Below are 27,028 nucleotides of genomic sequence, written 5' to 3' on the forward strand. Positions count from 1 at the left end.
AGTAAGGCATAAAAATTCATAAAAATGTCATAGTATAGTAAGGCATAAAAAGTCATAGTATAGTAAGGCATAAAATTTCAGAAAAACGTCATAGTATAGTAAGACATAAAAGGATTTAAACGTCATATTACAGTAAGGCATAACAAGTTAGAAAAACATAGAATAGTAAAGCATAAAAAGTCATAAAAACGTCATAGTATAGTAAGGCATAAAAACAATCTACTACACTAACATAAAAAAAAATTAAAAAATTAAAAAACAGCAGGGCATAAAAAGTCGCAAAAATGTCATAGTATAGTAAGGCGCAAAAACGACATAGTATAGTAAAGCATAAAAACGTCATAGTATAGTAAGGCATAAAAAGTGGTAAAAACGACATAGTATAGTAAGGTATTAAAACGTCATAGTATACTAAGGCATAAAAAGTTGTAAAAACCATATAGTATGGGGCGTCGTCTAGCGTAGTGGTCTAAGCAGGCGCCCCATGTGTAGAAGCTACATTCCTCGCTCCAGTTGGCCCCGGTTCGAATCCTGCATCGGATGGCCTTTCGCTGCATGTCATTCCCCCTCTCTGCCTCCCCGTTTCCTGTCTCTCTCCACTATACTATCAAATAAAGGCATAAAAAGCCCAAAAAAATATACTTAAAAAAAAAAAAAGTCATAGTATAGTAAAGCATGAAAAGTCATAAAACCAACATAGTATAGAGAGGCATAAAAATGTCAAAAATGTCATAGTATACTAAGGTATAAAATCATAAAACGGCATAGTATAGCAGGGCATAAAAACTCGTAAAAACGACATAATATGGTAAGGCATAAAAATGTCATAGTAACATGTCCCTACCATCCATATGCAAACCTATGCCCTTGTATTAAACTATTAATAAATAATAACTAACAAAGTTTTTTTTGCGGTATTTTATGGTTTGTAAATGATTTAAAAATGTGATGCTGGTTTATTGTTCCCACCTGCCTATACAGTAAATATTTAGGTGTGTGCATAAATGGAAATTAAGTCCCTGAGTTTAAATCTCAGACACTGATATGTTGATGCGTACACACAAAACTAATTGACATTTTCTTCTTTTGTGCACAGTCTTAAATTTTTTTAGTTTATATTCTGACTTACACTCCAATAGGCCCCATGCCGGGTCCTCCTCCACCATGAGGGATGCAGAAGGTTTTGTGAAGGTTCAGGTGAGACACATCAGAGCCGTAATCTCCAGGACGACACAAGCCCACCTGGAAGACAGGGCAAAGAAGAAAAAAAAAAAATTCAGAATCATCTGGCCACAATCTCTTTATAGGCGATTTTATGCTTCTGCATGGCCTCATTACTTTATGTGTGTTTTTAGATTAACTGTATTAATGCATTAATTACAATTCCACATTGAGTTTTTAAGCTCATAGCCTTGAATTTTGTTTAACTTAGTGATGAAGAGCGTTTTTTTACCCTGTTTATTATGAATAATTGTTGACCTGGCTTTAGTCTGCAAATCCCTAAAGTCACCTTCCAAAATTTATTATTTTAAGTCATGTGACTGGTTACTACATCTTAAAAGGTCAGACTTAAAAGTCAGACTTGCAGACCCTGCCCCCTCTGTCAGGGATTGGTGGTGGTTCATATTGGCGTAAAAAAACACCATCTGCATATTTTAGAGACCAAAGGTTATCTATTTACAGCAAGATAGCACACATCTGTTAACATTTATTCTACTAGCCTTCCATTTTCACAAGTAATAATTTACTACTGAACAGCATTTATATTTTTTACCCAGCGCATCAGAAATATTACGCTGCTGTTTCCTCTCTCACCTGAGCATTCATGTTGGCACCATCCAGGTACACCTGGCCCCCATTCTCATGAATAAGATCACATACATCTCTGATCTGCTCCTCGAACACACCAAAGGTGGAGGGGTAGGTGATCATCATGGCCGCCAAGCTCGCCTTGTGTTTATCCACCTGTGAGAGGCGGCAGGAGTTTGAAGAGAAAAAATATTCATTAAAAATACAATATGGAGGGGCACCCTAGGAAAACCACCACCAACTGGGTTCACATAAAGCTGGAGACCTTTGTTAAAAGACATTCCCGTTCTCTTCTCCCTGATTTCCTGTCATGTCTCTGCTGTCAACTCTAAAATGAAGGCATAAACGAATCCTTAAAACATAATGGAAGTCTCATGATTCACAGTCAGTCTTGTTATGTCAGAGAAAATCTGACCTCCAACCTCTGTATTGTGATATGATAAATATAAAAGAACATTAATACCTGTTGATTCTTGACTGTTGATTAATAATTTGTACTTGAATTCAAAGCTGCCATATATGTGTTCATTCAATTTCATCACATTAAAACCAAACTGTAGTAGAGAATTATGGACTGTCAAACCATCTTTGGTTCGTCAATTAATGACTCAGAAACTCTCCAGTTACCTACCACGGCCTTCTCTGTGCATGATTGATCACTCTCTACATAAATCATTCAATTGAGAGTTCCTAAGTGGTGGATTAGATATGAAAATTAAAACTGTACACAAAGTAGCCAATAAAAGGCTTGTTAAAGTTTATAGTGGTCAGCTACAGTCTGTGAGCACTCCAACACTAAAGACTGAATAAATATGGATTATGGTCAAAGAGGCTGATATTATCCTGAATTTTAGGGTCAAGCTCCAGACACAGCAGATCCTTCATATCACATAATGCAACTCAATAGCATAACGCAGACTCTCTCACGATTTCAAGCCCAGCCTGATATGATCCTTGTAATATATCATACATTACACAGCCGCTGTCTGAAAAGTAAATTGATCCTCATGTGTAAAACCAGTAGGGAAACAACAGTTCAATCCTCACCAGGGACTTGAGGTGTGCCATGTCAATGTTGCCATCCTTGTCCACCTCCACCACCTGAACTTTCATGCCAGCCATCTGAGCACTGGCTGGGTTGGTGCCATGGGCTGATTTGGGGATCAGACAGACCTGGAGCAAAAAGGAAAAATGTCAGGTTGCAGGACAGAGGGTGAGCTCCAAATACCTGGATAAGCAAAGTAGATAAGACAGAGCATTGTGATGTATTTTTAGCGTGGGTTGTAAATTATGCTTTAATTCAGTGTGTGTAAAAACCTTATATTCCAGTATACTGTCAGGCTATGACTGCAGGATAACCTCTCACTGACAAGGAACAAAAGAGCAGAACATCCTCAGATTAAGTCAGGATGTTGATATATTAAACCCACAGGATTTGTGGGGACTAAGTCCAAAGAAATCGAGCTTTCAACAATAAAAAGGTGAATTATTATTATTATTGTTATAATTAACATCCTTGAGTGAGTTTAAATCTAACGATGCTGATTTGTACAGAAAGAAGATCCAAAGAAAGCCACGGGCAGACATTTTAAAGTCAAAATATATTAAGTTCAAAATCAAAAACAGGTAACAGGTGGTGGCTTAGCCTCTTTATTGTTAATAAATACCAAGTATACTGCAGAATTAATAATAATAAATACTGTCTTTATATAAAAAGAGCAAGGCTTTTAACGGCTCAGTCTGTGTGTGGAAATACTGTAACTTTTTGGTTGAATTTTGAGTCAACTCCCTCCAATGAGACTAATGTGTAACCTGCCTTCAGGTCACTAATTGATTTTATCCCTTATTAGGATGACACTTCTGACATTTTGCAACAGTTACACAAGGAAACTGGGGCACTTAGTCCGGTGGGTTGGGTAACTTTGACAAATGACTGGCTGGGAAAGCCTGCTGAGGCCGTCACACCAGAGACTTGCGGTTATCAAAGTCTTGAAACCTCCAAATATGGAATCTTGAAAGCAGTTAACCTACAGTGCGATCAGTGTTTTCAGCCCCTTTGTTTGCACAAACGGTTGTTAGTTTGGACCTTGACTGTTTCAAGGGATCAGGCCACTATCTAAGATGTACTTATGAGGGAGCTATTAAAAAAGGCCAAATAACAGTACAAGACAAAAATACCTGCGTCAGCCAGTCTTTAATCTGAGGGGGCGTCTTATCTCGCCTTGTCCTTGAGCTACTACCAATCAGCATGGAATTTCTAACCAGCATACCTGAAATCTTTTGTAGCCCTGAACAATAAACGTAACTGATCCTTACATATCAGCCCCGTATCTGTGGCCAAATTGATAGAACATATGTCTAAGAATAGCACAGAGATTATTGCTTTGTTACTTTTAGACCTCACATCCTTTTGAAAAACGGGAGGGTTTTAATGTTTCACTTTTAATTGGGTTTGTGTTTTGGGACACTCTTATTTGCTTCATTTGCTTTCTTCCTGAGATTTGGATCACAGGACTGATACCACCTGGCATCCTATTTAATGCACAGACATGAAAGCCATGTTTGTCTTCTCATCAATTCTCGGCTAGAATGCAAATAAGCGCATTTCCCAAAATGTCTAACTATTCCTTTAATTATATTTTGCTCCAAATTTGTTAAGTGAACATGGTTTTAATCCTAACATTCCTTTGTGTTACTCGCTTGCAGTGCAGATAATCTGGAAAATGAAACCTATTCAATCAAACACATGCTGGGTAACAGAGTCACTAAAAGCCTGAAGTGTTATTAAATCTTATTAACTTCAACATAACACTAATTCAAACTGATGATGGCATGACTGTAGCGCAAGTGGACTTTTTTTTCTCTCTCTCAACAGCAGCACACTTACACTTCTGGAGCTCTCTCCCTTTGAGTTCAGGTACGCTTTTATGGCAGCCAGGCCAGCATATTCTCCCTGAGCACCACTGGAAGACAAGGCAAACACACCACAGTCATGTATCTCACACACAAACACGCACGCAAACATCCTTACCTCAGCACAGTTCAAAGACCAGTCTGCAGACATTACCAAAAGGGGACAGAATGGAGCATGGTGTGCTATTCATAAACCCAATGCTACTGGTACGTGGTGATAGACACACAATGTAGGTGTGTGCCTTATTGGCTTTTCCACACCCAATCAGAGTTGTGTTAACACCTCAAGCTAAGCACATATGCATAATTAACAATAACAGGTTGCTAAAATCTTGAGCAAAGGGTGACAAACCTCTAAATCCAGCATTACTAAAATCACATATACTACAGGTTATAAGGTCAGAACAGTTGACTAATGAAGTCACTTTCATTAAACTTTAAGTAAAAGACAAAAAAATTATAATTTTATTAAAATTATTTAAGAAGGGCACAATGCCTTACAATAATGTCTTTTAAGACTAAGAGTCTACAGTCATGCTAGCAGTTCTGTGAGGTACAATAGTGCTTTCAGCAAAATGCTAATGTTAACATTCTCACAATGGCAATGCCAATATGCTGAGCAGGTATAATGTTTACCATGTTCTTACTTTAGCACATTAGCATGCTAACAGTTGCAGCTGAGGCCAAAGGAAATGCCATTCATTTAGCAGGTATTTCATCATACATCAAAGTATTGGACAAATTAAACTTTTCACCTGATGGGGCCGCTACATGGAGAGTGAAAGAATCACCAAAGTTGTTACAAACCATTCTGCAGTTTAACATTAGCAATTCGAATGGGTTGCAATTCATTAATCGTTGTGGGTTAATGCTTAGATTTTTTTAGGGGCCAAAGTGGTGGACAAACCAAATCTGCCATACCTGGAGCCATAACACTAGCATGAATAAAATTAACATCCATTATCATTAATATTTTTGTATAAGAATTGTTTAGAGCTAAAAGTCAGGGACTAGGATCCTGGTGAGTTCATGAAGACTTAATGATGTGTGCTAACATTTAGGTGCTGGCATGAATAGCATTAAATAAAAGTCTGTGCTGCAACCTACCTGTTTGGCTGGAAGGAGATCTTGTCATAGCCTGTCACCTCACAGAGGTCCCTCTCCAGCTGTCTGAAAAGTGTCTGGTAGCCCTCAGCCTGATCCAGAGGCACGAAGGGGTGGATGTTGGCAAACTCCCTCCAGGTGATGGGCTAAAGAAGAAGGGGACAACAGTGAGCTGGAAGGAGTAGCAAGAACTTTCCAAAGCTACTTCGTGTAGGTTTTGAGGATATCCAATTTTTTCTGAAGATGTCTTCAGATCTACTGAATTACTCACCATGAGTTCTGAAGAACTATTTAGTTTCATGGTGCAGGAGCCCTGAAGAATAAAACAACATTTTACCACCACCCAAATCTCACATATGGTGTGATATGAATTTCAACTTCATTGCAAATCTGAATGTCTTGTTATTAGGTAGCACTAACCAGTGGTATCATGCTGTGCACCAAAGAGATGTCCTTGTTCTCCAGGCGCTTCATGTATCGCACAATGTTGGTCTCAGAGTGATAACTGGAGACAAAGATTAACCAGAAAGACAGGAGTAGGTTTAACTGATGGCATATTATTCAATTATCAATCTTGAGTGTCAGTTAATTTCAAGCAAAATTGGCACCTGTATGCTGCTTACTAAGTGCAGGAAGTTTGACAAAGAATTGTTTTTCAAGTAAAGTACTGTGCAACAGTCAGAGTTACAGAGAACTATCTTCAGTGACAAGAAGAGCAAAGATTCCTGCAGCAGTGGGTCTGGCTCCCACAGAGCCCTGATCTCAACATCATCAAGTCGGTCTGGGAGGACACTGAAGAACCCAAGACATCCTAAATACACAGAGGAACTGAGGAAAGCTCTCCAAGATGCCTGGAAAAACCCACCTACCAGGTACCTCGAAATGCTAAACCGAAGTGTCGGTGTAGGGTGATTTAGTTTTTTCTTGATTACTGCACTTTCTATGAATTATGGCATTATTTTTGAAAGCGTCCTCACTTTACATTAAGCGTCTAAACCTTTTGCACAGTACTGTAAATCACAATGATTATGTCAGAGAGTAACGTGAGGACTTAAGACATTTGAAGCCCTGATACCAGACTGTCATTATGGCAGTAATAAAGATATTATGATCCACTTTTAGCTGCCTGCAGAGAGGCTTGTGTTGCCATTAAGGCTCTTATTTTTCAACTATTGAAAACCCATTTCTACTGCAGAAAGAATTTGTTTGAATGAAATAAAATGTTGAATGAAAAAAACCCACTAAATTCTTAGTCTATCAGGAACAGCACAGCCTTTATCTTGTGTAATAAATTAAACCAGATCTTGAATGGCTGCAATAGGACAAATAATAATAATAATAGAAAAGATAATTAAGTACTTAAAATGCTTTGAAGCAAATCAACCCGTTTGTTACACCACAAACAGAAACAGATTAAAACACCAGTAGTAAGCAGACAGCAGCCTCATATCAAACAACTAGCACTGAAAAGACTGACAAAAAAACACCATTTGCGTCAGTTATGTAATGTAGTGATTATGGAAGTAATAAAACAGCTTTAAAATCAGCGGCATGTTTGGCAAGTGCAACTGTGTTTTCTGATATTTGTAGCCCAACATGTCATAAAGGCATAAACACAGTATCACATTTGTGCAATGTGTTATCATTGCTTTAATGCTATACTATGGGCTATAGGTGTTGTAATTTCACTGGGAAAACCAACCTGTTAAAGACCTGGTGTAAGAGGTACTTGCTTGTCCTCTTGAAAGGACTTCCCATTATCCCCTTCACCCGCTCACCCATCTTCTCAGCGATCAGCTCCTGGAAATTTTAGCATTTCAAATTAAAGCAGATGGTGCTTTAATCTAAAGCTACCTCTATAAATAATAATAATCACTATGCTGACCAGATGAAACTGCTAACTTAATGACAACAGATAAAATATCAATGAACAGTGAGTGAATAACAATCAACGTACAGCTGATGATTCACAGCCAAAGACCCAGAGCAAGTCGTCCAAGTCCCTCTCAGTCACCGTCTCATCTATAGAGACACCCAGCTGTTGAGATAAAAACATTTTAAATCTTCATTCAATCTTTTCCACAACACTAGACAATAACACAATTTAAAAAAAAAAAAACATGAAAAAAATTCAATAAAATAGGTTAAAAAAATTTTAATTTTAAAATCAGAAACTGAAATTTCTTTGCACAGTGACAGGTACCGTCAGATTTGTTGTGATTGATCCCTTACATGTATTTTAGTGGAGTTGTTATAAAGAATTGACAGAAATTAAGTGCATGTAAGTTTCCTTTGCTCTTGTTTTTTGTGCAGCATGTTCACTTCTGCTACTTGAACACATTTCTCCGTATTTAATGATAGGACTGTAGGTGGCTGTGGCTCAGGAGGTAGAGTGGGCCGACCACGAACCGGAAGGTGGGTGGTTTGATGCCCGGCTCCTCCGGTCCACATGTCGAAGCATCCTTTGGCAACATGCCAAACTCCAAATTGCCCTCAATGTGCCCTCTAAGAAAAAGCCCAGTATGCGCTAAAAACAAGTGCTGTATCAAAGTGTAATCCATTTATCATTTATTTAGGATTAAAGATTAGATACAATTAACAGAAATGCTAGATAGTTCTGAAAATAACTTTTAAAAAACTAGTTAACATTACAGGTGGTTTACCACAACATTCATTCTGAATTAAAGCATTACCTCCCACTTTGGCTTGAAAATGAGAGTAAAAGGTGAGTAGCAGGTGCCCAAAGCCAATGTGAATGTGTCACCACAGATGGTTGAGAAATAAATTATTTTTTACCTGCTAGGTAATTAAAGGTTCTCATGACTTGGTGTGTGTCAGTAAAGGGAGAGTCGTTTCTAACTCATTCATTTAAAAAAAAAAAAAAGGTATGGTGCGTATCTATTTGTGTCGTTACCTTGTCATGCTGCAACAATGGCAAAACATTCCTTGGAAATTCCAACAAAAACAAATGTTCCACCCAAACGTCTGCGATCCCGTTATCAGTTAGAAGGTTGCTAAACCACCAAGACCAATAATTAATTCTCACCACTCCCTCAGTGTAGACTCGCAGATTTATCTGCCTCTGCACGGCTCTCTCCAAGATGTCCTTGGCCGCCACGCTACAGTTGATCTTCAAAGTGTCGAAGAACATCTCGCAGTGCAGCCGGTGTCCTGCTCTCTTCAGACCTGAAACAAAGCGTTGGCGGTCAGCCGTTACAGAGGACACATTGTTACAATGGATAAATAACTGAATAAACAGGTTAATCTATTCATGGAGGGTGGAACTGGATTTTTTCACTGTGAATTAATGATGACTGTTCAAGCATATATTCAATCATTCATGTATCGTCAGATGTAGACAAAACTTGAAATGATGACATAACTCACCACAAACTGAGAGTTTACAACAGGGAGAGCACCATTATATCAATCAATTATTTTTCTCTTTCATCACTTGTAGTATCATAGATTGATGAGATGTACACTTCTAACGCAAAATGGACTAAATGACTACACAAACTGGATTAAATGACTACTTCCAGAAAATGATCCTGCTTCTGAATCAATTCAGGCTGGATTTCAAGTAAAAAACAAAACAAAAAAACAATGTCTACCTTCAGCAAGGATCAGAGCAGCATTGTGTGTCCTCTCAGCGATGTGTTTGAGTCCCTGCGGACCATGATACAATGCATACATAGCAGCCATGTTGGCCAGCAGAGCCTAAGAGGATGAACAACAGATGAAAATTCGTTTGACCAAAAAAAAAAACAGAAAGAAAGTAAGAAATCTGTAAGAAAACAAAAGAAAAAAAAGAAACACATTCTCCCATAATGGTTGTTCAAAATCTTTTCAGGCAAGCCTGGTCATACCTGAGCAGTGCAGATGTTGCTGGTTGCTTTGTCTCTGCGGATGTGCTGCTCTCTGGTCTGCAAAGCAAGCCTATACACTTCCTTACCAGCTGCGTCCCTGAAATGTAAATGTATGTTTTTTATGCCGTCCGCAAAGGAAGATTTTGAGTTTCTTCCACTGGTGTTAATATGAAGCCCTGTCACAGGAAATAAAGTGTTAAGTCTTACCTGGTGACACCAACCATCCTGCCAGGCATCATCCGGACCAGGCTGTCTTTAACAGCGAAGAACGCAGCGTGTGGACCGCCGTAGCAGAGAGGGACCCCAAACCTTTGGGAGCTGCCCAATGCGACATCAACACCAAACTCCCCGGGAGGACGCAGCACGCAGAGAGCCAGCAGATCCGAGGCACAGCAAGCCAGGGCCTAAACAGGGAAAGAAATATGAAGCGAACCATGGTATTGTATGTGGTCATAAAAAAGACTTACACTGGCAATGACAGTTTTGTACAACCATAATCAATGATGAAAAAAATTTACTAAAACTAACTGTAGCCTGACAAATCTTGATACTAGATTATAACACATCCCAGTCTTCTGACTAAAGATTCACAAAGCCAATTCTTCCATGTAAATATACAGCTGTGTCATCAGTGTAAAACTTTAGGAGGAGCTGTGGTGAAAAGAGACATCCAATTGCTTTCTTGAGACACCTTGACAATGAAATTTGAATACTGGACATGGATGCTTCACATTACATCATTTTGGGCATTAAGGATGAAATAATAAAACAGTTAACTTCTGAACTTTTGGTTGATATTTTCAACCACCAATTTGTAAGGTTACTTAAAAGTCACACTCATGATGCTTTTAACTTGCTTTATGTTTGTGGGAACTTTCTCTTACCCCTCCTTTGTGTGCACGGTCCACAAGGGCAGTGAAGTCTTCCACCCTGCCATCAGTGTCTGGATACTGGAAGAGCACGCCACTCACATCCTTCCCACTGAAGTCCATCTCATGAGGCAGCTTCAGCACCGTTTTTACCCCAATGTAGCTGCAGGAGAGAAGTCAAAGCTTGAAGGTACTTCATACAATAAACTATGTCACATTTTTGAGTTTTGACAGGAGACCTTATACACTTAATGTGCATGTGAGGTACATACTTTGCCCTGGTCTGCACCACAGCAATGGTCTGAGGATGGCAACGTGGGTCAATGTAGAAAGTTCGTCTTTTGTTCTGTCTGTGAGAGTTAAGCACAAATAACTGGTCAGAGAGACTAAAATGCTGTAACTCAAGACCTGTTAGGCAACAAACAAATGATATCTTGAATTGAACCAAGTCTATTCTTGTTTAATTTTCTTCTAGTAGCACAGAAACAGTCTGCAGAGGCCTAAACATTAAGTCACTTGTATGACTGACCACTTAGAAATTGAAGTTTCTTCTGCTGCTGCATCTAATGCAAATTTACTTTGCTTGCTTAGTTTCTTTTGTGGCTAATGTGTAACAGTAATTATCTTTAATTCATAAAAAGATTGTTCTCCACGTGATCTTGTAAATACCTGTGGCACAGTTGCATGGCCTCAGCAGCAGCCGTTCCCTCGTCGAGCAGGGAGGCGTTGGCCACAGGCATTCCTGTGATGTCACAGATCATGGTCTGGTAGTTGAGGAGCGACTCCAGGCGACCCTGAGAGACCTCGGGCTGGTAAGGAGTGTACTGAGTCACCCTGAGAACAAGACGCAAGCTATGAATCAGCAGAGCAAGTCTGGACATGAGGACAATGGCACAAAGTTGGTAGTATTCAAAGAGCCGAGACAGGACAGTGGGACGCATTGTAATTCTCCCCCGATCCTGGGATTTTGGAAAAAATGTGGGCAAGGACTGTTGGTTTGGTTTTGGGTCAAAGAAAATCTTTGCATGTGAGAAGTAAATCATCAGATCTCACATGAGTAAAATCTCAAGTCACACAGCTTCCTATTAAAGTCACGTTACTGGGCACCACAGCAATTTACCTTTAAATGAGAAACCAAACCTTATGAATAAACATCATTAGTTATCTGTGACCGAATCAGAGGAAAAAAAAGAAAAACAAGCTTTTGGCACTTTCAAATCCCCGTAAATTTTCTCCTGAGGGAAGGTCACCTGAGGTGACGCACTCACCAGCCTGCATTCTCCAGGAGATTGCGTTGGATGGGCGGCGGTACTGAGCAGTTGTAGTAGCCCATGCCGATGTAGGACCTCCACACTTTGTTCTTTGATGCAATCTTCTGTAAAGACTCCAGAATCTCATTCTCACCTGTAAAATAATTAAAGCGAGGCAGTGTAACTACATTACAATGGTACAGATAAAAGCTAAAGTGTAAGAGTCCTGAAGTCTTGAAATGAATTATTTCTTCTTTTAAAAGGTTACATTTATTTGTGATTACAATTTAGTTTTCTGGGTCTGACACTGAATGGCAGCAGGGTTGGAAAATATGACAATATATACCATGAAATAATAAAACTCGTCTACGCGTCTGCTTTTATGTGACCATTCTGGGTAATACAGCAAATCAATTAATGGGGATGATTTATGAGAATATTTAAGTTACATGGTTTTTGTATCAGTGTGATGAAGTACCTTAATATTTCAGTATTTAATTCACTAGATTAACCAAAAAGACACAATCCCATCTGTTTCTCAATTGAATCACAATACATATCACACATACTGCGATACATTTTATCGACAATGCCCAACTCTACAACATGGTTATACTTTAGGATGAACATAAAACCATTTCACATTTTAACTTTACATTTCTGAACACCAAACTAAGAGAAAAACTAATAATGTCAAAGATGTGATGAACAGCATCATGTGTCTCGTGAAACACTGATTAACAGGATGAAGAAGATCAGTGTGGCATGACGTTAGTTAGAGGTGCCATGTGGTCCAAATACAGTTAGAGCTGCAACGATAATGAATGTTAATTCATCAAGTGTAAGAAAATTAATTGGCATGTATTTTGGGGTTCAGACTGTTGCTTACAAATTAAAAACAGACTTTAATGACACAGTCATGTGCTCAATGATACTGTCACAGGCATTTTATTTTACCGTTTTCTATCAATTCAAGGAGAAAATGAACTGCAGATTAATGGGTTATGAAAATAATTATTAGTTGCAGTCCTAAATACAGTATTGCCCTCCAAATAAGACTCAGAATATACTGTTAACAATATTAATCAGTAGAGAAAACAAAATTAAAGATGAGAGGACAATGCAAGTGTAACACATGTCCATGTCACATGCGAACCCTTCTTCCCATCAATAGAAGACTAGACCCATATGGTTTCTCTCCCGATGGCCAGTTATTTAGCCTCATTCCCCACTGCTGTAAGGGAGCTCTGCCAGTGCAGAACCAGCCTCTGAGATTCCTCTGGCCTTCCTGGCTGCCTAGCAACTCCAAGGAATGGACAATACTGCCCGTCTGAACCGGGAGCCCTGACTACTCCCGTTTTCGGAGAAGAAAGACACCTCTAGTCCTCAGTGGTGAGAGAGACCGTAGCCAGTATAGAAGTGGATATTTACAGCGTCTTCGAAAGGCGAACATTCAACTCTGCAAAAGTGTTTGGAGGTGGTGAAGCGGCCAAATTCAGTCCAGAAAATAAAAATTCTGTGATTAAGGATTATCAGCAGGTTGTGGGTGAGCTGTTAGTGTGTATTTTTTGTGTGTATATGTGTGAGTTTGTGTCAGTAAGGAGGAGTGCTTTCCCATGGTCCCGGAGTTCTACAGGGCAGCAAAAAAGCCTGATTCAGAACCATCCAGGAGGTCTATTGTTGGAGAGAGAATCCCTCGCTGGCTTTGAAAACTGAAGCCCTCCAAAGCTGAACAAGCAGAAAACCAGCACAGCCTCCAGTTTGTTCCTTCAGCATGGCTTGTTGCATTATGAAACCCGGCAGAGTCAGAGGAGGGGCTGACACATGGCGGATCAGAGTGACTAGGTGATATGGAAAAGCCACAGCACCTGAGGATTAGCAGCTTCTTTATCTTTCCTTTAATTAGTCTTATTAATCTCATGAGAGTTTATGGTTACAGAGTCATTAAAGGCTCTGCGAAATAGTGATGTCAGCATTTATTAAGGGTGCACAATCTCTCCACACACCTCACATTAAGTAGAATATGTGAAAAAGTCCACGCTTTGGTTGGGTGTTAAGTACATCGACTTTCGGTATTGTGACATGATTGTTTTTAGAGCTGAAACATCCATTAATCCCTCAATCATCATTAAATGAATCCGCAACCATTTGATGACGGATTCAATCTGTTAAATCATTCTTCCTGGCAAAAAAAAGCCAGTTCCTCACTTGTGAAATATGCTGTCTATCTTTTTTTATGTGATAGTAAATTGTTTACTTTGGGGTTTGGTCAAACAAAACAATACATGTGTAATCACCACTTTGGGATTTAGAGGATTGTGACAGGCATTTCTCATTGCTTTTGTGATGTTAACTGATGATGAAAATAATGACAACCCCTTACTATACTCTGTTACTTTTTTAAAAAATTCATCTGATTTCAAGCTGTGGTTAAAAATGAATACACTTAGTTATTGAAGGCTTTGTTTGACACATTTGAAGATTTTTTTCTCATGTAATCCAAAAACAATGGAACAGATTTCACTGCAAGCACCAACTGGATTGCTTTGACTGTGATATTATTATCATTATTATTATCTGTGATTATCATTATTACTACTACTCCTACTACTACTCCTACTACATCATGGCATTCATTAATACCAGATACCATCTTGTCATTAAGATGTTGATCTCATCCATGCTTCCAAGCCCTGCTGCATTCTTTTTCATTTTGCACATCTGCACAGCAAAACAGTGATAATGACAGCCCCACTTCCACAAATTAACATAAGCCTCCATCCAGGCAAAAATATATTTGCATTTGAAAACACTCATTATTTATGTAGCCAGGCATCATTTATTCAGCTTTCAACAGTGCTTACAATTGCCAGAGAAGCAGCTGGTTTTAGAGAAGGATTACATCAACTACTAAAGTCATTTATTTTAAATTATTCCCTTGCTCTCTTCTTTGTGTGCCTCTGATAAAAAAAAACACCCCGTTATACTGTCTCTAGCTTGTATTTTCTGTAGGAAATAAAGACTGAATCTGGTGCTGAAATATACACATATTGCATATGAAGAAAGGAAGAAAAAAAAAAAATCACATCCACGCAGATCCCATGCAAAACATACGAAAGTCACCTTATTAGGAACCCCCTCGGCTGTGATGTAATGTGAACGCTGTAACCAGATTGAACTGGACTTGGGACCGGAGCTCAAGGCTAAACTTTACACTCCAGTTGCCATCCTATGAGCATCGGCTTCCCAACAGGAGATTGGTGCCGCTCGCCGAGTTTCGCAAAAACAACTCCAAATATGTTCAAAGGAAGACTTAACAGGGGAGTGCGCTCCACGGCACACAATAGAGGTGCAACCTACATTTCAGCCACTCACTTAGCTTCATTTAACGCCCGTTCAATGTGGGAAAACCTCACCGTGCAAAATAGCTGGAGAACAGTAAAGATAAATAGTCTGTTTTTACACACATTTTTGATAATATTTACCATTGTAAATCGGGTTTGGCACTACTGCATCGAGGTTGATCATGCAGTATTTTAAAAAGAGGGATGTGTGTAACAAAGATGTATTGCTATTGATCTTGTATCAATAGAAAATATATTCAAATGAAGACAAACTTACAGACTGGATCATCCATTTTCATACTCCACTGCATACGGATGGAGGCTGGAACTGTGTTTTCGATCAACTGGTCGATCGACTGTGAAAAAAATAAATAAATAAATGAACGCATGGTTTTGAATGACTAATATGTACTAATGTTTCCATGCTGAAATTTGGTTTAATAAAAACGAAAGGATTTCTTTGCGCCCAGTTTCTCTGGGAAGGATGTGTAGTAAATCTTACCTCGACTCCCAGAGCATCCAGCATTTCTCTCTTCTCCCTCTCACCTGGACCGATATGCCGCTCTGCAAAATCATCGTGTTTGGGTAATATTCTCTCTATCTGTCTGGAAGAGACGGCTGCAGACGTCCTCAGAGCCCGGGCTGCTGTTGTTAGGGATGCCCCGCTGTTTCGGATCCTACACTGAAGTTTCCAAACCACGCGGCTCTTGTCACTCAGATGCCTGCACGGTGCACTGGGATTCACCGACTTGGCCAAGAAGATCCCCCAGGACTTGGCGCAACTCTGCATCTCTAAATCACTTTGCAAGACAAGTGTGCAGAAACTGGTGAAGCCTTTTCCTTCCCTTGCTCAGCAGAGTTTCCCTCCACTGAGACTGATGCGATCCCTGCAGGAGACTCTGCCAACTCCTTCAAACTGCAGAGTTTATACAACTGCACAGTTGCACAAGAGCGGACCAATCAGAGCCGACATGCTGCGTGACGCAGTGACGAGCCCCGGTCAAACAGCTGCTAAACTTTCTCACGTGCCCACCGTCCACTGGCCAAGAGGAGGAAAAAACACAAGAGGTATCACTCCAGAAATATTTCAGGAGCAAGGCTCGATTCCAAAGTCCTTTCCTGAGCACGGAGTCCTCACAGACTTTAATCGGCCTTAAGGTGTGTTCACTGATAACGTGTGAGTGCGTGGAGGTGAAATGCTGTCTGAGACATAGGACTGTACATTGTGACACCCTGACCTCTTAGGCATTTACTCAATGGCCAATAAAGTGGCATATTGATTAAATACAGATGTGGTGCTTGTTCATTCCTCTTTTACAAAGAAATCAAATAAAAACATGGAAGATTATTATGATCATGGACCCCTGGACTAAGACATGTAAAAGGCCTCCTACGTCCTGCATAGGAGCAAGACCCCCCAGACTAAAAGAGACACAAAACGACTACAAACGACACAGCCGTGTGTGTCCTGTCACACAAGCTCTGGCAAAGAGGCCCCTGTACCCTTGGGCACCCGAGCCCATGCCCAGTAAGACCATTCAGTAATCCATCCATGGATGAAAACATAAACTACAGAGCTCTTGCAGGTGAGTCATGCAAGACCATTTTTACCTGTTCTTTCCATCCTTTATCTCGATTTGAAGAAGGCAATGCTATAAATTATGGTTTATTGCTAAATGGGTCAAAAGGTCCTTTTTTAAAGTCCTCTAACTACTGCTTTCGAGGGGCACCACCCCCATATAGACTTATCAGTTACAAAGAGAGGAAAAATGAAAAAAATAGAAAACACCTATGCCACCAGTTCCACAGAAAAAGTACATTTTGAATTAAGAAAATATAAACTGGAACTGAACAATTTGATTAACAAAAAAAATAGAAGAGAGGCTCACACATGATAGATTTCAATGCAATAATAAATCAAGTAAATACCTGGCAAATCTAATTAAACCCAGCAAAGAAAAAAGCAAAAGTTACAGTTCCAACTCTCTAATAGCAGTGTCTTCGGATAATGATGTCAGATCGCTTCCTGGATATCCTGCAGTTGCTTTGGCAAGATCAGACAGATCATTGTTGTTTTTCCAAAACATTTTTCAGTAATGTGTCTGCTCATCTGGTGATGTTTTCTTTTGTTTGTTTTTTTTAAAATGCTTTTTGCTTTGTTTGCATTGCTTACAACTAATTGTTCTATAATCTCTATTGCATTGTTTTCACTGCATTGATGTGTAAGTAGCATTTTAATGTGGGTAAGATTATTGTCTACCTGACAATTATTTTCTCATAACTATTAACTTCTATACAAACTATAAAACAGATAACTGTAAAACATGACCATCACAATTTCTTAGAGCCCAACTGTTTTGTCTGACCAGCGGTTCAAACACCAAAGATATTCAACTTATTAAATTGTTGAAATTTAAATGATCATTTATCAAAAAATTCAGTCAAATAACTATAGTAGCTCTATTATCTTAAACTATTTTAAATGTGCGTATCATATTTTATAACCTAAGTCAAATTAAATACTCTTGTGTCAGGATTTAACCAAATCCTAAAATGTGAAAAGCATAGACTGTAGTAAAAAATTAAGGTGTGACAGCTTGTTAAAAGTTTCAACTTGTACTGCATATGTGGTGCTGAATCCTCCATACCAAGACAGTATTACAAAACAACTCCAATTAAAAAGAAGAAATCATCAAATTTCCATAATCAGATCCAGAGAAAATGTTACTAAATCAGCAAGTTCATTCCAATAAACCACCAACTGGAATAACAGTGAAAACAGATGTCTTGAGTTTCTATCTGTTTGATTAAGGAACATAAAAAAAGACACAGTGAGTTTTGGTTTGGTTGCTACAGCTGCTGAAATATGGATTGACAAGAAGCTTTCTAGTACTGACAACATTAAACAAAAGGAATAACCATTATCAGTAGTGTGTGATAATGGTAAACAAAAGGATTTCTTTAATGCAAGCCACAAGCGGAACGGCAAACACAGTCGTCCAGGTAAATCAAGTATTTCAGCTCTTTAATAGGACAATCAGCAGCAAACGTCTCCTAACAGTGTCTTTGTTGTTCAGGTTGTGATATTCAACCTGAAATTCAGATATGGGTTTGATCAACTGGGTGGTGGAACAACATCAGTTTTTAATGCACCAATGTTTTTCACTCCCATTTGCATTTTTGTTTTATTTTCTCACTAAACGTGGATATCTGTCCTTGACATGCAGGTAAGTTATTACAGATTGATTGATTGATTTTGTTATAGTCTAAACTGCATTTCAAAAACAATGTGTCAAGTAATTCATTAGTATATTAGAGGGCATTGTTACTCTGGGTGTCTTAATACTGTAATTGGTCACATATTTCACTGAAAGTTTTATTTGAAGGTTTCTTGCATTTATTCATAGACATTTATTTTTATTTCATTTTTATTTGTTAGTATTTTATTTATTTGAAGTATTTCTTGTTTTTAAATTGTGTTCTTCACATAGACATGACAAATTTTGATCAGTCAGGAATGCACTAATTTACATTATTGATGAATGTGCAGACCATTTTCCAGATTAATCATTTTGTCTATCAAATGTCAAAAAATAGTGAAAAACACCAATCACAGTCTTTATAATTAAAAATCGAAATATGATTATGGAAGATAAACAATATTATTTTCCACACCGGAGAAGCTGCAATCAGAGAAGTTTTTGTTGAAAAACTGGCTTAAACGTTTAATTTTCTGTCTATAAACTAAACAATTAATTGATCTATCATCACAGTTGTAGTTGTCAACGTCTGTCTACAGGTACCTGTTTGTTTCTGTTGGAGGATGTGTCCTGGCAGTTGTAACGATGGGCATCTACAGTCTGCTTCTGTTCGTTTCCACCTTTGTCTTTATTCTGGTCCTGGCCTTTGTGGATCCTGGCTATATCCACATCTGGGTGTTTGGTGTCCAGATGTTGTGGCAAACTTTCTGGCACCTGCTTATACAATACAAGGAATACTGGTTGCATGAGTCTGTCAGCATCAGGTACTAATCTTAAATCAATTGTTTTTTATGCTGACATTATGCTTTTGTCAGAGCATCCACTATCAATTATGAATAAATAACTTAGCTGTAATTGATATAATCAAATAACCACCTCTTGTACTTTCAGAATGTTTTTGGCAGTGTCCTCATTGATGCTGCTCACTCAGAGAATCACCTCAGTGTCCATGGACCTCCAGGAGAAACAAGTTACCGTCACATTTAGTGCTTCATCCAAAAGGAAGGGCTGTGTGATGCTTCTCCCACTTACCAGCTACCTCCTAAGTTTCACCACGCTGCTTGGAGGCCCTTTGTGCTCCTACAGCCAATTTGTGTTCCTTATGCAGGGAATCAAGCCTCCACCCAGTCCACTGGGGGCAGTATTCCTAAAGTTGATACAGGTTTTATTGCTGGAGTTGGTGAGGTTTTGTCTGGTCTGTTTTATGAAACAAAACATCCCTGATCCCTCTCACTCTGCTGTTCTTTGTGGCGTCCTGTGGGTTTGGGGTCTTGCACTGGTTTATAGGATGCAATACTACTCTCACTGGAGGATCAGTGAATGCATCAATAATGCAGCTGGGTTTGGATTTCGTGAAAATTCCTCAGGAGACTGGAGCGGACTATCTGATGGAGATTTCTGGAGCACTGAGGCGTCAAGCCGTATGTCAGACTTTGCTCGTCGATGGAACACCACAACAGCTTCATGGCTGCGTAGACTGGTTTACATAAGGTGCAAACATTTTCCCTTGTTCATGACTTTTGGGTTTTCACTGTGGTGGCATGGTTTGCACTTAGGTCATTTTGTAGGGTTTTTGACCTGGGCAGCAACAGTGAAAACAGACTACTATATACACAGGTACTTGCACCCAAAGCTTTCCTCAACATGGAGGAAGCTGCTATACACTTGTTTAGGCTGGATAAACACTCAAATGATTGTTACTTGTGTTGCTATAGCTGTAGAATTAAGAAATATGTCCGGCTTGAGACTTTTGTCTGTTACATACGCAGGTCTGTTTCCACTTTGTAATATACTTCTACTGGTCATATTATTAAAAGTCGACGCAGTTAGGAAGACTACTAAGGTAGTTATGTGAACAAACTCCCATACCTACATATTTGTGATAGAACAGCTCTACTACAATATGACAGACTTGTTCTAACATTCAAATATATGAATGTTTTGTTACTCTCAGAGTTTACTCCCTAAAACTTACACTGTGTAGGGCACACCTGTAGCTCACCTGGTAAAGCAGGTAACATAAAACATAGCTGAATCCCTCCCACAGTGGCCTGGGTTTGGTGGATGACTGTGTACATAAAAGAAAGTGAAACTATGATCTTAAATTCATCCAGCAGATATTTGAACAGCTAAGTAATGAAATATATTACCTGGATCAGGTTTCTTTAGATACCTCCAAATAAGGAGCTTTCTATTGAAACACCCAAACTGGAACACCATCAGGAAAACAGATTCCCCCATTGAACAATATTCAGTTAGAATTCAAAACAATCAGGACTCAAAAAAGACAATCACCAAATGATATATAGCATTATCTAATATGATACAACCAAACACTTCACGTTAAACGAAAATGGGAAAATGAGCTCATAGATATTAGTGGGGAAATTCAATGGAAAATAGCTATTAGATTTTTTCAAACCTCACATATTGCATCCAGAATGAACCCCCAGGCAAACAGACAAAATCTGGAGAAATTGTGGCAAGAGGATTGCAAAACATAGATGTGCATTCTGGACAAATTTTGGCAAGGAATATTTGAATTACACAAATTGCCCAAAGAAATAAGAGATAAAGAAAAGAAATACCTGTTACATGTACTGCTGGCAAAGCAATAACACTGAACTGGTTAAACAATTAACTGCCATCCTATGAAAAGTGATTGAATCAGTACTAAATCAGTAGGAGAGGATTGGTTTTAAATTGGCTTAACAGAGAGACACACTAGTAGGTCGAGAGGTTATGGGCATCATAGTAATCATACAATCTCAATACTTTAAACTTATCCTTGGTGTGTGGGCGGGTTCTTTCCTCCCCCATATGTTCTGACAAAGAATGGATGTAATATGTGGAATATTTATTGAAACTACTTCATACCCAATAAAGAATACGTTGCAAAAAAAAAAACAATTAGGAAAAATGGCAAATTCATATTCATGCCATAGCGATAGACAATTTTATTCAAATGATTCTATGTCTTGAGTAATTTTAGAATAGGATGTAACTGGAATTCATATATACTATGTTTCAGCCACTACTACTGCTAAATGAACTGGACTTCACAGATAAAATCAACAATATTTAAAATTTGGGGCTACAGGGTTGATCTCTGCTAGCATAAACTGAAGTTGACTTTTGTGATTTAAACCTGCATTAAGTGATATTTTTCATATCAACATTGAAATAAATGGCACTATGTCATGTGAGAGAGCAGCACACAGAGCTAAACTTGGAAAAAGCAACAAACGCTGCAGGTCTGTGCAGCTTTTGGCCACATTCATCAAATTGTTTTGGTTCTGCAGCCTGCATTTACAGCAGATTGTGTGAGCGTGTGTGACTGCCTACCCTGCATGGAATGTAAACCAGTGACTCATGAGAAAAGTCAACCAAATATCCAGATATTTTTCTCAACAGTTGTTGCACCAGTGACTTACAGTACATTCATCAGGTGAATCCAATGAAACATGCTGCTCCCTGGTGGTCAGAAAGCAGTTATTGCAGGTTTAAAGGAGCTATTTGCCAGTTTTGCTATTGCAGCTGTTTTCTGAGCAGTCTTGACAAGATCTTCAGCCATTGTTGCATTTACAAGACAAGAGGTTATAATTTGCCCTCTGAGCAATGCGTCTTCCTGAAGGCAGCCTGAACGCTATAGTGACATGGTATTGGAAACTAAAGAGACAGTCTGGAGCTAGCTGGATAGCATGCTAACTTCAGTACAATAAAAATAGGTGGTAGAAATAAAAGCAAAAGAAGAGGGGTTGCTTCCACAGCTGGAGACAGCAAGTAGCGAAATCAAGGAATCAAGTTTAATTTAATCCTAATGTTGGTTATGTAGCAGTAGCAAAACTTACAAATAACTCCTTTAAAGTTTTTTTTTTTTAACAACAAAAAACAATACATGCTTAAGTTTCACAAATGATTTAAGTTTTTTGTTTGTTTTTGTTCACAACAACCAATGATGCACAGTTCTATCGATACTTAAAGAAAGGGCTTGAATTCAGAAGTTCACTATATATGTAAAATGTATTTATTATTTGATTTGACCTCAAAATACATGATTTTTTTAAGTCAACATCTGTAAATTATGTTTTATGAGCAAGAAATGTATCCAGATACTTTAATGTGTGGATTAAAATTACACCGCTTACAGTACATCTTTTTTTTTAATCTCTTATGGAGCTTTGTCAAAATCCCAAAAGATACTGTGTGTAGTATGTGATGTACCATGAATGTAATAAAATATGCCATGAACTGATTATCTCACTCATCTGATTGCATCCTCATTTTGCAGCAAAGTTTCTCTTCTCTCTTTCCACAAATTGCCAGCAACAATACCTAAAAATAACAGCAGTCCAAGGTTTCTGTTTGAGACAAATTTCTTCCAGCAGTCTTCGGGTTTGTTGATGTCCAATGTGTAAATCTAAAGGAGAAGAGGGTAAATATGAGATGTTGGGATAATAACCAAGAAGACCTGTTACTGATGTGAAAAAAGAAAAAGCAAATTGCTTTAATTTCCACACTTACATCTCCTCTCCACTCGGTTTGTGATTGTCTCACTGTGAAATGTATTGTAACCACATTGCAGCATCATATTCCTTACCTGGTGCATTAAGTGGATGGCCACTGTGGACAGAACAGCATAGTAAGGGAGAGTCTGTTCAGCACTGACCCCAGCTACAACCAGTCCCGACATCATGGCCACAGTGAAGCCACTCAGCCAAGGTTTGGTTTGCTCCTGGAACCTCAGTGCAGTAGATCTGACTCCTACTTTGACGTCGTCTTCCTTATCCTGGTTATAAATGAAAGAACAGAGGGAGCCCAGTCTCATTCAATACTGTCCTACTTTAAACATGTAAGATGTTGACCTTATGTTCCTCTCCAGAGTGACTGACTGTGAGTACAAGATAAGCAGTTAACTCCAATCTCTAGATCGCAATCATATGAAGTTAAAGGAACAGTTTGCATCTTGAACTGGGGCAGAAAAGCAATCCACAGTTCAGCCAAAACTAAGATGACTCTAAAGTGGTGTCAGGCAATACACAGTAGGTAAAACATTATATCGCCATATTTTCAAATGTATAAGTGATGACGATGGTGATTGGCTTTTATATGTTTTGGCCATATAAATTCTGTGGCTATGCACAAGTATTACTGAGAAGTTAAGCAAATAAAAAATAGCCATTCTTGTGTTTATTGTCTGATCATAATTAAAAATATAAACTTGTTTCACTCCTAAAAATGAACACTATCATTATCAAAGATTACCTGTGATTACTTAAAATTTTGTAATTTTTTGTAATTTTAATTTACTCTAGATTTCCCTCTAAATACATTATTTCCTGTTACTTCTAGTTTATTTTAACCATAAAATTGTAAAATAACTCGGACGGTTGCTGAAAAACTGAGAGCTTTTTTCCCACTGAATGAGGATTGTGCAATTGTTTGTAATTGTCCTTATTTGACTGCAGTTCATTCTAGGTTTAATGCTGGAGCTGCATGTTATCCATGACTGGATAACTTGGTGAATATAAAATACAAATGAAAAACAACATTTCAATAAGGTCAGTCAAAAAAACAGTGAACGTATAGTTTAAAAATTACCAAAATTAAAAAACAATTTCTTTACTTCACTAATCTTCATGTCAAATAAGTGCACAAATATAATAATAGCAAGCACAAATAAAAACTGTTGAGCCCCTCTACTTCACCTGATGTGCATATATAGTGTCGTATATCAACGTCCACATCACTCCTGAGAAATACAGCGGGAGGCACACAGACCAATCACAGGAGCCCTTCACAGCGGACCAGCCGAGCAGCGCTCCCCAGTTAAAGGTGAGGCCTAAACAGAAGGACCATATCCAACATGAGACTAAGATTAGCTCTGCTGACAGGAAGAAGTGAGGACTTTAGATGCAGAAAACCAAGGGATAGTAAAGTGCAATACCTAGCACAAACTGTGGCCAATATGTGATCCTCTTCATTAGCGGGTAGGTGACGACAAGAGATAACGAAGCAGCACCCAGAGCTATACTGTGAAGACCATTATGAAAACTTTGAGTCGGACAGTGTCAAGCCATTAAATATAGAACAACTTAGCATTACATTAACACACAGCAATTAATATATCTATAAATTGCAGCTGGTTAACAGTTTGAGGCAACATTACCCACGACCATTGATTATGGGATAGCACATATAGCACCAAGGCAGTGTTTTTTTTTTTGAGCTACACACTTGGTTAGTTGTTCCAGATCAATACACAGAACTGATGGCACTGACTGTTTCTGCGTACCTGTAATAGTTGAGACATAAGAGAACCCCAAGTGCAAGAGAGAGCTGCCCTCCCAGGAAGACTAGTGCCTGCATTCGAGAAATCTCCCCAGAGGCAATGGGTCGAGTGGCTGTCCTGAGCACCTGCACAAAAACATAATAATAATAATGATAATCATGATAATAATAACAATAATGATGTGAGTCTATAACCAAAAAAAAAAAAGAATTTAAACAGTTAAAACAAACATCATCAGTTAAGACAAAGGTCCAAAATAAGAGGATACTAAGTTTGCCTGTCTGATCCTCAGGTAGTGAACTCCTCAGCTCCACTGTATGAGAGTTACCACAGTTACACCATTTGCATTATAAAGTGAATGACAACATATGAGTTTTGTATACCATTTTGTCGAAGTCTCTATCCCACATGTCGTTGATAGTGCAGCCTGCTCCTCTCATTAGCAGAGCACCTGTACCAAACAGGGTGAGCATCCCCAGATCTGGGAGGCACCCAGGGTCGGCAGCCAGAGCAATGCTCCATGTACATGGGAGGTACAGCAGCCATGTCCCTACGATACAAGAACACAACACAACTCAGCAAGAGATCAGCATCTGAGCAATTACGTCTGAAACTCAAATTTTAGATTAAATTCATAGTTGTTTAAACCTGTAGGTTTAAATCCAGCTGAAGAGAAAAGTTACATTTAACATTGACTTAAATCGACTTGGTGTACAGAACATCACAGTTAAGAGTTGAAAATTAGCATTTGTAGCCACAAAGTTCAACATGATTTTCAGCTGCTTTTTCACTGAGTCTTTTCCAAAAATACATATTACAGAGAAGATCAGTCACCAGATATTTGGAACAGCTTCACAAGACCACAGATAAAGGGGTAACCTTGCCTATATGTTTCTACAAACATATAGTACTTTAAATCTGAGGATTTTAGATTGCCTGTTTTGTAATAAAAGGCAAAGATGTCTTTATGCTGTTGTTTATTCCATGATTATGTTAAGTGAATTAATAAATAAATGCAAAGGGTGGTCACAACAAATACTGATTTAATCTGATAAATTAAAGCTATTCATGGCATTATTTTCATAAGGATCCTCACTTTGCTTTTGCACAGTGCTATTACATAAAATTATTTAAAATGCGACTTTCATTAAAAATAAATGTACAAACCAATAGGTTTATCGAGCCTCATCAATCGGAGGTATGGCTGGACAGGCGCTGGTGCTGAATTCACAATCGTAGCAGCTGATAAACTGAATGATCTTCTCCCATAATTCTGAGTTTCACGTAGTCTGACTGATGGGCGGATTGCACTCTTGCTGTAAAACACTCTTCTCAACACACTGGAGTCTGAGTGGAGACCATATTTAGTCCTTACTCCATCCTTATGAAGGAAGCAGTCTGACAGTGAGTAAAGACAGGGGTAGACTCCATGGTGAATCCTCCTCAGGGCATTCAGAGTCAACTGGCTGGTCAGCTTGGCTTGGAGCATGGTGTTTCCCTGAAGTCAGACTGACATTCTTTTTTTCCCCAAAAAGTGTCACCCCTGAACACACAAACAGAACCACACAGAGACACACAATGGTTTGACAGTGGCTTTTTCACAGGTGGGGGGTGGGGGGGTTTGCTTGAACATGCATTCCTTTTGTGCTACACTGAATAAGCTGCACAGAGACTGACATGTCATGTTCGTATCAAGAGTTGTGTCCCTCTTAGCTGTGTGCATGTAGCTGCAGCATTAGTTAACTGTTATAATAGTCTATCTGATTAAATTAGGTGTGCAGGTTACGATAACAAAGCTTGTAAGTAGATAAAATCACACGCTAAAAAGTACACGTTAATATTATTGCCATGCACTTCATACTGCAGATATAATGAATGTTAGCCACAAACCGGCTCTTCAGTTGATTCGTATCAACGTTAACCTGCGTTTGACAGAATAAAGTGTAATGTAACGGTGAAACAAACTTACACTGTAGGTTACAGAAGAAGAAAACTATTAATTTTGAATGACAGAGGGCATCACACCGGCGGTTGCAGCACTAATGTTGTGATTTCCTGTTATTGTACGCCGGATATTGTTCCGGGGGAAACAGTGTTCGAACTCGGAACGAATGTGTTAACCCAATTCGTTTACTATCCACTGTATAAATATTGATTATCGTTTGACAGTTGTTCTACAAAATCAAATCATTGCTTTGAGGAAACATTAAAGACTATACGGAGCGCGCACATGCACATGCACACTCAAACACACACTCCTAATTGCTGTGTGCAGGCTACCGTTCATTCTTATTTATAAAGGTGGCGGGAGAGAGAGA

At 38.7% G+C, this 27,028-nt stretch overlaps 3 protein-coding genes across 3 annotated transcripts; 1 reads left to right on the forward strand and 2 right to left on the reverse strand.

Annotated features, from left to right (window-relative positions):
* Positions 1–1,103: 1,103 nt before the first annotated feature.
* gldc (glycine dehydrogenase (decarboxylating)) lies at positions 1,104–16,071 on the reverse strand. The gene is made up of 19 exons (XM_023401694.2): positions 15,661–16,071; positions 15,436–15,514; positions 11,833–11,968; positions 11,234–11,398; positions 10,837–10,914; positions 10,580–10,727; positions 9,903–10,099; positions 9,696–9,792; positions 9,441–9,546; positions 8,873–9,012; positions 7,784–7,864; positions 7,529–7,626; positions 6,247–6,331; positions 6,098–6,139; positions 5,830–5,972; positions 4,697–4,772; positions 2,857–2,982; positions 1,816–1,965; positions 1,104–1,242 (listed from the first exon to the last, which is right to left on the reverse strand). The coding sequence occupies exons 1-19, from the start codon at positions 15,946–15,948 to the stop codon at positions 1,126–1,128; spliced, it is 2,352 nt and encodes a 783-aa protein (XP_023257462.1). The 5' UTR covers positions 15,949–16,071; the 3' UTR covers positions 1,104–1,125.
* A 2,886-nt stretch (positions 16,072–18,957) lies between these two features.
* mboat4 (membrane bound O-acyltransferase domain containing 4) lies at positions 18,958–22,281 on the forward strand. The gene is made up of 2 exons (XM_023401710.2): positions 18,958–19,182; positions 19,310–22,281. Exons 1-2 carry the CDS (start codon positions 19,004–19,006, stop codon positions 20,271–20,273), a joined length of 1,143 nt encoding a protein of 380 aa, XP_023257478.2. The 5' UTR covers positions 18,958–19,003; the 3' UTR covers positions 20,274–22,281.
* Positions 22,282–22,422: 141 nt separating this feature from the next.
* coq2 (coenzyme Q2 4-hydroxybenzoate polyprenyltransferase) lies at positions 22,423–26,780 on the reverse strand. The gene is made up of 8 exons (XM_023401703.2): positions 26,680–26,780; positions 25,878–26,253; positions 25,094–25,260; positions 24,714–24,835; positions 24,366–24,451; positions 24,127–24,260; positions 23,019–23,207; positions 22,423–22,838 (listed from the first exon to the last, which is right to left on the reverse strand). The coding sequence occupies exons 2-8, from the start codon at positions 26,197–26,199 to the stop codon at positions 22,683–22,685; spliced, it is 1,176 nt and encodes a 391-aa protein (XP_023257471.1). The 5' UTR covers positions 26,200–26,253; positions 26,680–26,780; the 3' UTR covers positions 22,423–22,682.
* Positions 26,781–27,028: the final 248 nt, after the last annotated feature.

The sequence above is a fragment of the Seriola lalandi genome, unplaced genomic scaffold (assembly GCF_002814215.2).
Source record: "Seriola lalandi dorsalis isolate HSWRI2012SDOR001 ecotype SW California unplaced genomic scaffold, Sedor1 jcf7180002053713, whole genome shotgun sequence".
Lineage (NCBI taxonomy): Eukaryota > Metazoa > Chordata > Actinopteri > Carangiformes > Carangidae > Seriola > Seriola lalandi.

What these genes read in the sequence shown, in the direction of transcription:
- coq2 (XM_023401703.2), bottom strand. Translation starts at nt 26,199, where the DNA reads ATGCTCCAAGCCAAGCTGACCAGCCAGTTGACTCTGAATGCCCTGAGG. An exon ending in ATAGAGACTTCGACAAAATG is followed by an intron (nt 24,836 to 25,093) that starts GTATACAAAACT and finishes GTTTTTGTGCAG; the next exon opens with GTGCTCAGGACAGCCACTCG. An exon ending in CCATCCACTTAATGCACCAG is followed by an intron (nt 22,839 to 23,018) that starts GTAAGGAATATG and finishes CTTCTCCTTTAG; the next exon opens with ATTTACACATTGGACATCAA.
- gldc (XM_023401694.2), bottom strand. Translation starts at nt 15,948, where the DNA reads ATGCAGAGTTGCGCCAAGTCCTGGGGGATCTTCTTGGCCAAGTCGGTG. An exon ending in GAGTCTACACTGAGGGAGTG is followed by an intron (nt 7,865 to 8,872) that starts GTGAGAATTAAT and finishes TTATCTCAACAG; the next exon opens with CTGGGTGTCTCTATAGATGA. An exon ending in TGGCACACCTCAAGTCCCTG is followed by an intron (nt 1,966 to 2,856) that starts GTGAGGATTGAA and finishes CGCCTCTCACAG; the next exon opens with GTGGATAAACACAAGGCGAG.
- mboat4 (XM_023401710.2), top strand. Translation starts at nt 19,004, where the DNA reads ATGGGCATCTACAGTCTGCTTCTGTTCGTTTCCACCTTTGTCTTTATT. An exon ending in CATGAGTCTGTCAGCATCAG is followed by an intron (nt 19,183 to 19,309) that starts GTACTAATCTTA and finishes TTGTACTTTCAG; the next exon opens with AATGTTTTTGGCAGTGTCCT.